At 28.9% G+C, this 11,485-nt stretch overlaps 2 protein-coding genes across 3 annotated transcripts; one reads left to right on the top strand and one right to left on the bottom strand.

Moving 5' to 3' along the window:
* Positions 1-267: 267 nt before the first annotated feature.
* l(2)k10201 (zinc finger protein 511 lethal (2) k10201) lies at positions 268-11,329 on the top strand. Of its 2 annotated transcripts, XM_011644014.2 has the most exons (4): positions 268-584; positions 1,042-1,243; positions 1,316-1,504; positions 10,894-11,329. In XM_011644014.2, exons 1-4 carry the CDS (start codon positions 313-315, stop codon positions 10,954-10,956), a joined length of 726 nt encoding a protein of 241 aa, XP_011642316.2. In that variant the 5' UTR covers positions 268-312; the 3' UTR covers positions 10,957-11,329. The 2 variants fall into 2 exon arrangements, with proteins under 2 accessions (XP_011642316.2, XP_011642315.2); XM_011644013.3 differs by lacking the exon at positions 10,894-11,329 and having other exon boundaries at positions 269-584; positions 1,316-10,361.
* gt (transcription factor giant) lies at positions 2,164-4,116 on the bottom strand. Its single transcript, XM_089075981.1, has one exon. The coding sequence runs from the start codon at positions 4,114-4,116 to the stop codon at positions 3,145-3,147; it is 972 nt and encodes a 323-aa protein (XP_088932107.1). The 3' UTR covers positions 2,164-3,144.
* Positions 11,330-11,485: the final 156 nt, after the last annotated feature.

The following is an 11,485-nucleotide window of genomic DNA, read 5'->3' as shown; positions in this document are numbered from 1 at the left end:
AGCATGACAGCTAGCTTTTTTGGATTTTAAATAGACGTACATTAATCGTAAGATTTCTATATCCAAAATACGAGAAATAAACTCAAATCTTGTCACTGATCGACGCATTATCGATCAAGGTTTGCGAACTTTCTGGCAAATTTTCATCGCGGATTATCGCAAAAGCGTAATATCGTATTGGTATTTTTTCGAATTCAAACTTCGATTATCGATCGAGTTTATATTCTCGATCGTATACAGGCAACCAATCAGTATCGAGAAATGCGTTCGTTCGAGAGATTGCAGCGAAGTCACTCGAATTAAATCCGGCCAATGTATTGCCGAAGTCGGTGTGTAACAAATGTTGATTTGATCGTTTTTATTGTAAACCTTAAAAAAAATAGATATAGAATCATCAAGAAATGCGCGCAATTTGCTTACATAGTGTTTCTTAACGTACCTATTATGGAGGAAATTCTTCAGCAATTGGGTGTTGGAATTCGACCTTTAAATGATCCTTTTTTCGTTGATTCTTATAAAGTTTGTAAGGTTTTTCAAAGAAAAGGTGTCACGATTGACGATGAAGAAGAACTCTGTCACGAAGTGTGAGTATCGATGGTATTTCTTTTTTAAAAGCTTTTGACGTAACCTAAAAATCTATCTATTTAGAAAGTCTCACAAGTTTCGAAGTTTCAATCACAGTCATTCAGTATCACATAACCTTTACAGATTGAGGACATTTGAAGTCTTGAAAAAAAAATATGTTTAATAAAGGGCATTCCCAGAGAGATATAGATAAGACAGTGTAATACAGTGAATTGTTTCATCCTTGTTTGCCAAATATTAAGGATGAAATGATTTAATATGTTATACTGCGTCATCTATGTCTTTTAAAAAACACTGAAATATTACATCTTTACAAATACTTCTTTCTTAGAAGATTCAACAAAGAAGACTTTATTAAAGACTTCAAGTATCTGAAATTTAATTTTAATAAAGGAATGGTTGCGTTTGTATCTACTTGATAGAGTAGAGAAAAATAAAATTAGTATCTTATTTCAGTATCAAGGAGTTCTCATGCTACGTACCAGGATGCAAGAACACTTTTCAAACATTACTTGATTATGAAATGCATTATAATAGCTCTCATCGATATGCTTGTACTGAATGTAAAACATCCAGGCCAAATCCACGACTATTAGAGATTCATATTCAAGAAACACATGATGCCTTTTTCAAGGTTTTGTCCGAGAAACAAGCTATGGTATTTATAAGACTTATCTATTTAAGTGAATTAATCTTATTACAAATGTTTTTAATACAAATATTTTTTTAGTATCAATGTTATGATTCTGAATGTAACATGAAATTCAACGATCCAATAGAAAGGAAGGACCATTGTATTAAAATACATAAATTTCCAAAGAAATATCGGTTCGATGATACACCACACCATAGCAAGGAAGAGGAATCAAATAAAATGGAACTTGACATTGTTAATAATAAAAAGAAGAAGCCTACTAAGGTATTGTTAAATAAAAATCAGAAAAGCAAGATGTTTATAAAAAATACCACCAGTGCAGAATATAAAAATAATACCAATGTAGAAACTGTTTCATCGACTATTGTCACAAGTACAGTAACACCATTAGCTTTTATTCCTAGACAAGTACAAAAATCCTTTTCGAAGGTACTTACCAATAATCAAAATAAGGAAAGGAATGTTCTTGAATCAGAAACTATGATGGAACTTGTAGATGCATTACCTAATTGACAATTTGTATAGATATTCTATTTTTTAATTTTAATTTAATAACAAAAGAAATATTCCAAACAATTTTTTTGTACAAGAATATTAATTTTACGATATATTTAAAAAATGTTTTATAATATGTATTTAAAATATTCAAGATAATATTTATATTTACATGATAAATAAAAAATTTCTTAGAATATCAAATTATGTAATAATTATAACACACATCTTATATATTTTAATATTATAAAACATTACCATTATTAAAATAATAAAGGAAGTATTTATTCATGTAATATATGTGTGTCATCACACATATATATGAACATGTATATATATATATATATATATATATATATATATATATATATATATATGAGCAATATGTTTACAAAATCTGAATTTTTATTAAACTGATTGAAATTTAATTAGATAAACACATACACAATAATATTTATATTTACATATAAAAATAAGTTATTTTCAATCAATTTATATATTAATTTTATATATTAATTTATATCTAAAATATGCAAATTATTACAAAAGAATATAATCCTTTACATTTTCTGTTAATATTATCCACAATATTTTTAATGTCTCATTTCATTTTTGTCTTCATTTCGATCGATTTATTATCAATTTATTATTCATTCAGTCAAGTCAATAATGTTAATTACAAAGTATATTTACATCATCGCATAAGTCTTCATTCACAGTTTTAACTTTACACTCAGCTTATATTTTCTAACATCACACGGTTATACGGAGTTTACATGTGATTATTTATAAATATAGTCTAAGTTATTATCAAAAAATTATTTAAACATATTTATCCAAGAAAGTAATCCAGTAAATGTATCAAAAATTTTTTTTTCATAAATTGTGAATATTTTTATGACATGATATATATATATATATATATACACATATGCATATATGTATATACGTGTGTGCATATATATATATATATATAGCATATATTATATACATATATTATACATATACATATATAGCAATATATATAGTATATAATATAGTTTGTGCATATGTATAGTATATAAGTTTTGAAATTTCAATCGCAGCCATTCGATGTTAAATAATTTTTATAGAATGAAGATACATAAAGTCTCAAAAAAAATTACGTTTAATAAAGGATGTTTACCAGGAAGACGTAGATGAGACTGATTATATGTATAATATAGTAACACACTATATAAATATATATATGTACAAACTATATATTATATACTGAATGTATTACATAAATATTTCAAATATATATAAATTATATTTATAGTAAACATATAAATATTTTTTGCAATTAGAAAATTTATATACCACGAGAACTCTTCGTTATTTTATCATACGTTATTATCACATAATGATTCACAATTTATCAAATTAGCCTAATGGTTGTAGAGCGAATGAACCATCTGAACATACTTAGCTAATAAAGTTTTGAGCTCTCGATTCTCCTGTTCAAGGAAAGCCGCTCGAATTGCAAGTTCGTCTTCTTTTAATTTTCGAGCATCTCTGGAACGTTTGGCTGCTTCATTATTTTTTTTTCTTCTTTCCCAATATGCAGCGTCCTTCTCGTCGACGGTGCTAGTAGGCAGTCCAGGACTGCTGGACACTCGGCGCATTCTAGGATTTGATGTGCTTTTGTTCTTTCTAACTTTCTCGAGCACCTTTGCCCGAAACTTTACATATTCCTTATTCGAGTCTTGGGTGGAAAGGAGATCCTTCGGATAGGCTTTAAAAGGTCTCGATGCCTTTTTCACCATGTCCAATGTTGGCAATATCGTATTCGTAGATGTTGATGATGGCAGTATCATATTCGTAGATGTTGACGATGGCAATATCACATTCGTAGACGTTGGAAATTCTATTGGCATTGTTCCCGGGGTTTGTCCGTTAATCTCATTTTTCGGAATAGTCTGCGCTGTATCCGTATATGGTAGATGGATTGCCGGAGTTGTTACTATCGTTTGAGCTCTATTTAGATGTGACGGCAACATTATGCCTGATGAACATTTAAATAATGTCTCAATATAGTTAAAGCACTCGATATCTTCAGGGGACGATACAGCTTTTGTCTGTGCTTTTGACGAGTCCAACTCGGAATATTGGGACGATACGGCGATATTTTCGATAGGTCTACTATCCAAATCATTTGGTTCTACACATCGCTTTTTGCTTCCATAAGAGCGTGATGATAAATCAATGGCTATTTCTTGATTTGCATTATCAGTCGGATTTTTTTGTGATAAATCTAGAATCGAGTCTGGGTCTGAGTATTTATTATCCGTTTCCTCAAGAATGAAATAAGGACTTTGATTATTTTGCGTATAATTATTTGTGGTATTCTCCATCTTCATTTGCAGCTATCTGCAATAAGAGTACAATATAATTTTATAATTGAGAAAATCAACGTAAAAAATGCAAAAATATCCATTATTAGTGTATAATTTATCAAATCTTTTTGAGATAAAATCCCAATCCATTTCATAATTCAGATTCAATCAATTCAGTTATTAACGCAATTTTTCAGTTGCAACGAAATTTTGTTTTTTAAAATAAAAAATAATTAAATATTGCATCAAACTGACAAATTCTTCATATTATTTTTCAAAATAATGCGACATTAAAATAATACAACATATAATAATAAAATATAAAATAGCTCAAATTATCAATTCAGATTTAAAGTTTTAAAATTTCTACTTTGAATCGTTCGAAAATTTTGACAAATTTTTTTGAACTGCTTGCTTTTAGCTGCAATGAAAATCAATAAATGCGTTAAGTAACTTTATTAATCGCAATACATTCATTACGCAACCATTCACCATTCGATTTCACATGTACACGCTACCTGCTAAATTTACCGCTTAGAGACCACGTGCATGTCACGCGTATTGTTGATATATTTTCACTCAATTTATGCCTTCTTCTCGAGCTAATCAGTAATTGAAGATCGCTTAAGAAGAAGACGTAGTGAAGACTTATGGAAAGAACTTATACAAAATAAATTAAATTAATCACAATTAATGTGCGCGCTGCATATCAACTTAGACATCAATGACTGATTTGAACTCATTAAATACATGTCTTAGAATTATTCATGCAATGTAAAAATAATAGAACATAACATATATATATATATATATAAATATATGAGATATATATGATTACTTAAAAATGTACACAATATCAAGTGATAATAAGATAGCGTGTAATCGTAAAAAATAAAGATCATAATAAAGACTCAGACGAACTATTCAGTGTCAAGTAAATTTAGAAATTTATAAGAATAATAATTTCTTTTCTCATACGTCTCGAAATAAATAACTAAACTTAATTTGAATTTAGAACATTTTGTTGATGGTTTAATATGTTAAAAAATATTTTATTTTATTATAGAACAATTTAAAGCTATTGAGAAAATTTATGCGCAAAATGTCAAGATCATTTTTTACTTTTTTTAAATGTATCGATGAGTGAATTTGATATATAACAATGATGATATATAATATGTTTGTAATCACGCGAGAATTTTGAAAATTTTAAAAATCCAAATTTTTAAAAAAGTAGAAATATCGCTAACATCCGATGGAATTCTATCATACAATTTGTAAATACGCTTACCTAATAATCCAAGGTTACACCGAAACCACTGGTAGCACAACACTGTCGGCGATAATACTGTCGTTTATTATATTCGATTATTATTACGCTCGCGATTACTTTCTTACGTACTTATGTCATAAAATGAAGAAAGTCAAAAGAGATATTGGCGTTTCACGCACTTGTACACGACGTTGACTGAGTGAAACCCTAAATTTGACTAGACGATGTCCAAATTGAAAACGCTTTAGATCCCACCCTTAAGGCCCTAGCCGATGGAGGCGTTTTTCTTAGGAAAAGTAGTGGGGTAACCCTATAATCTGTTGGTCAGAAATACCGAAATGGGCACGTGCCCATCGAATAGTCAATCATTTTCAAAATTGTTGAAGCAATTCGATGACATCGAGATGAGGTCATTGAAACGTTCACATAACTTTTTGTTATCATATATTTTATATTATTGCTCAATATTTTTTTTTTTACCTAATTTATTTTCATTTAGGAGATTTAGGGAGAGAAAGAGAGATATTTATATTCCGAGATATAATACGTATAACGAAACAGTAATGCACAGAAAGTTATTATCATTATTATATTGATATCACTGATTACGATAGATGCAATCCTTATCGGTTACAATTGACTACAGGGATTATGAAACGTGATATTGATGAATTGTTCCCACAAGACATTGAAAAAAGGATATAACAAGTCCATTAAGATTGCTGCCGACTTATTATAACTAAATTGATGACATCAGAAGGGAGAAAATACAAATTTTTGCCAAATATTAAAATGAAAATATTTTTCAATAAAATAAACAGTTTGCACTCGATAAAATGGATTTGTAAAATATACCAAAAGCTTTTCTCTTGCTTCGATAATTAATAGATAAAAATAAATAATAAATAATAGAATATTAAAAATGGTATTAAAAAATTGCAAATAATAAAATAAAACAAGTGCACTTAAAAGTAGCTTTACAACATGAAAATAGCATTGAGCATATAAGAACATTAAAAATATTTTTAATGTTTAAATTATAAATCTAGTGTTCTTTTAAAATGAACAAATACATTTTTTTCTTCAGCATGATTTACGTAAAATATAATTGAAATCTTGTATAGTTATATCAAAGGTTTTTTTGAAATATGAAATATTGAAATAGTTCTTTTTCAAAAGAAATATGTGAATTTTGAAATGTTGTTTTCCAAAAGAGCAATAAAAATATATATCTAACAACTGACTAAATGAATTCTGTTTTGATTTTATTCTAAACTACAAATTAATCAAAAATTATCAGATAAAATTAGATATAGATTTTTCATAGACAATTTTTTCTTGTGTTACAATAATAAAAGTTATAGAATTTATTTATAGTATATGAAATTTATTATAAACTAGACATCAATATACATCGCTAATATTATTTCCATGTCAGAATTTTATATTATTTTATGTAAGCTATTCCGTGAATTGCAATTTTAAAACGATGTAAAAATTTGCAGAAAAATAACATACTTCTTTACAATAACGTGCCTACAATTACGTTATACGAACACAATTGTTTCTTGAAAGTAACTATGATTTTTAAATATTGAATTATTATATATGTTCAGAAACATGAACATTATCGCTTTGGCTTGTGAATGAGAAAACCCCGCTCTATTCTAAAAAAATATATATCTGAATCTCTGTCTCTTCTAAAATCAGAATCACAGAAAAGAATAAATCTTATCTATTTTCACAAAAAAAAATCTTATATTTTAAAGTCGATTATCGATTATATCAATAGGAGCAACTATTTTGCAGCAATTATAAACGTTAAAACAGTAAATGAGAGTGAAAAAAATTGCAAACCGGTAAAAACTTTAGATTCAGAACGTATTCACATGCCACATGCCATTTCTTTATGGAAAACAATTGTATTTTCGAAGCCATACGTTGGTAAAGGCATTTTTTAACACATCCACTTGGACTTGTGCTATTCGCTGTTCTTGCATTTAATTATTAAAAAAGGGGACTGACAGAAGTACAATAAAATCGAAATGAAAATTGTCAACGCGAAGGAGCAGTTATTCCCGATACAGGACGATGCCTCATTATGTCGGTGTCTCGCGATCACGCCAAATTTAGTCGTCCGTTCCGGGTCCCGATTGAACCTTGTCATTCCATAGAAAAGCACCCCCAGTGCTCAATTCACTGCACCGCCTCCTTTCTTGTGTATACAAATTTTTGCTCTTTTGGCTGCATAACCCACATTTCTATGGTGGTGTCCGCGAGACCCGTCGCAACCCGTTATTTGCGATTTTTCCCGTGATCGCCTGGTCCCGGCGACCGATGAATGCATTATTTGCATCTGTCGCACGCTCACAGATACACAACAGGCACATCTTAACGGTATCGGATCGACCGCAACCCCATCACTTTCCTCGAAATGTCTGGATTAGCGGATTGTGAATAGCCAGATGCACCGTTGACACTGATAGTTTCTTTGAAAGTTCACTTTACAAGTGGTAGAACCATAAAGCAAGAACGGACATCTAAAATGAACATCATATTTTCTTGAGCCCTTCAACGCTAACAACGCTGAACGAATAAAGTTATATAATATATTTATAAATTTATGAAATCCCGTTCAATTAAAAATTTTTTATTTTCTATGAAGAATTTTAATTTTTCTCAAGAGAATTCACTAATTTTTCAATAATTTTTAAATATCGTATCCACAATTGCACCGGCAATTATCCTAGGGTTTGTGCATATGGGACATACACCATAATTTTCTGTATCGGATAAAGCAAGCTTTTTTTTTTTTTTTCAATAAAATTGCATTTAAACAATAATTTGAAAATAAACATTCAAACAAGTTGTATAAATGAAAAGTGCCTATTATCAGATATCATTTCTTTGTTTCTCTTAAAATTTCACAAATATGCGTGATGTAAAATAGTATATATATATATACATATGTATATTTTCAAAAAAAATGATGACGATATTGTATCACCATATACACGCCTATGTGCAAAATTAAATCAGTCGTTAACATTGAGAGATATTAATTTTATAAATGAAATATATTAATTTTGTTACATATATGTAATATGTAATACGTACACACACACACGCACAATAATGAAGTACAGCTGTACACACATATGGCATAAAGAGAAATACGTCTCCCTTACGGGAAGAAAATGCCAACTCTGACAATTCTGGCATATTATCAACTTTTTCAAAGCTGTATTTTTCAAAGATCGCATGGTATCCGGTTACTAAGCCGAGCGGCAAAGAGTTAAGACACGATCGTACAACAGCACGAAAAGTGTTTGCTCGCCATTTGTTTGAGAGGCTTTTGAGAGCACCGTTGGTCATTTGACGACTCAAGTATTGTAAACTTTCTTTCGATTTTGTTACCGTTGTTGAATCAGCTCGACGACCGTACCAGAAGATTCTTTGTGCGCACCCATGCTTGAAACATTTTCACCAGAATTTTAATTTAAACACGTCCTCGGAGATAAAATGCCTCTACTTATGCAAAGTTTCGATCGCTTAGTGATTCACGTCAATAAATGTTTACTGAGACAAGAGATCGAGGCAATTAAAATGATGGCTTTATATTATTATCTATCACATTAAGAACACTATTAAGAAATTAACTAGAATTGCTAGAATTGCGTCATATAATGATGTTGCAAGCGAGATTTTCTATTTCATAGCCTTCTGAATAGTCTATTATGACGTATATTTAGGCTATTATAATCTTTATTTTTAATGATGTACATTTCTGACTCTATTCTTCTTATCGAAAGTCATTAAGAATGTTTATTTTTGATAATATACGCAAATAATATTCAAAATATATTTATTCTAGTCTTTATCAAAATTTTCTTCTGATATTTGATTTTTTTTACTTTCTTATCATTATCTATACAGATTGTCAAATAAACCTCCCTAATAATGATTTTATAGTTCTAATTTGGAATTTTAATATCTGTATTAAAATATATAAGATAACCATTATTTTTAATAAGTATTATGTATTATTTTATCTGAAGATGTATATGCTAAAGTCAATTTAAATATATGTCATGAATTAGAAATATCTAGATATTAGAAATATCTACATCAAACAAATATCCTAATGAAATATATCCTAATTAGAATGGATGCAGCTATTTTCTTTTCGATCACATGATCCAATTTAAGAATAGTCATCTAATGAAAACTCTAAATTTTTTTATTATATTACAGATTTTCTTTATTATAAAAATGATAAAAAATAAATGCTATACAATCTTTGTTAATAATCGACAAGTCGACCGTCATCCTGTGTTTGTTCTAGATAGGATACAGTTTCAGTATCAAAGGAAAGAAAATTAGACGTTCAAAAGAAAAAGTGGTATAAAAGTATACTAAGTTGATAAATAAATCCACGGAACTTTTGTGTCAAAAAACAGAAAATTTTACATATACGCATATAGATAAATCATAAATTTTCGCTATTGTTAGCATAGTTTGAAAGGCATATCATTTTTTACATTTATTTTTTAGAAATTTTATAGAAATAAGCATATTCATACAATTTCTCTGTGATTTGACATGCAACCTTGAAAAGAGACTCAAGTAAAATGATTAATGATGTAAAATATGAAAAATAACAGATCTATGATGTTTTTTTGAAGCTGAGAATTCTTGTGTAATTTTGTAATGCTGAATACAAATTTGACCTTAAAGAAATTGCCATGTCAGGTTTTTTGAAATAAATGAGGTAAAAAGTCCATTTATCTTGATATGGTATGATAGACAATTCTATGTCAGATTTATATTCGGCATACTTATGTAGCAAATCACCTATACCACTGTCAAATAACATTCTTAATTTTGCAAGTCTGTGCAATTAATGTTCGTTAACAGAAAAATGTTTCCAACATCAAATCGAAGTTATATCTCTAACTGATGTAAATTAAAATAAAATAAAAATTGAAAATATGAAGATCTTTAACAATTATTTTTATGATCCTATAGTCTTAAAAGTTTCATTAGTAATTTAATAAATTTCTGAATAAATATCAAATAATTTCTGAGCAAATATCAACAATGCGATGATATAAACGACTGTATTTTTACACAAAATAAAAGGAACATATATCACGAAAGTTTAATAAAACATTATGTATACAAATGCCTCGTGGCGCTAGCTAGCTTCCCCTAAGATAGCAACTCTTGGAATAAATATATTCCATAATAGGTTCTCATTCACACATCTAATTGAAAATATCTAAATAAAAAAAAAAAAAAAAAAAGAAAACAAAGAACGAAAAATCATACTTGCAAATTTTCTAAATAATTTCAGTATTTAATATTTATATATATAAAAAGATCTATATTTACAACATTAGAGAGAATTACTTTATCTTTAATAATGTAAGCTCAACTGGACAGGAAAAATGTAATTTTAAATCGTTTTATACATACGCGAAAAAATTTATGCAAAGACATTTCTTTGTTTACAAATTCAAATTCAGGTTGAGAGCCGGCCTCCAAATCCAAATATCGAGATATTGGTCAGCATGTCATATGGTCGCTAGCCAGTGGCCGCGTGGGCGAGTAAAGATTGCAGATGCGCCAGACCAACCCTCCATAATAATATCGAAAGGGTAGGCTGTGTCACAATCCTTTTTGCTTTGTATTGGAGAATACAGAGAACACACCGTTACAATGAGGACCATGCGAACCAGGTAACGGTAAATGCACGGTAGAATTCTAAAAGTGTGTCAAAAGACCGTCAGAACCTTCCCAGAACTAATCTCGAAAACGTGACGTCCCGAAAATTACTTTCCATTCGCGCAGGCATTACTTTGATCGATTATGCGAAATAGAAATAGAAATGTATCGATCGTTGCGATCTCAATAACATCTTTGATGTTCATTAAAAAATCGTAATAAACGATTTAAAACATTTCTCACAAATACTACCACTTCCTCGATATGATCTTTTTTTATTCCAAAAATACTTTTTATAACAATTTTATTATCAAATACATAAATTATTTCTAAAGTCTAAAATTCCCGATGAGTAGATTAATAAAGATCATTTCTTCATTATATTTTTATCAG

The sequence above is a fragment of the Pogonomyrmex barbatus genome, unplaced genomic scaffold (assembly GCF_055798465.1).
Source record: "Pogonomyrmex barbatus isolate J1 unplaced genomic scaffold, ASM5579846v1 scaffold2, whole genome shotgun sequence".
Lineage (NCBI taxonomy): Eukaryota > Metazoa > Arthropoda > Insecta > Hymenoptera > Formicidae > Pogonomyrmex > Pogonomyrmex barbatus.
Note: the sequence above shows the minus strand (reverse complement) of the source record. Positions and strands in the feature narration are given on the sequence as shown.

Bases quoted from the DNA above. Each gene is read 5' to 3' on its own strand.
- gt (XM_089075981.1), bottom strand. From the start codon at position 4,116: ATGAAGATGGAGAATACCACAAATAATTATACGCAAAATAATCAAAGT.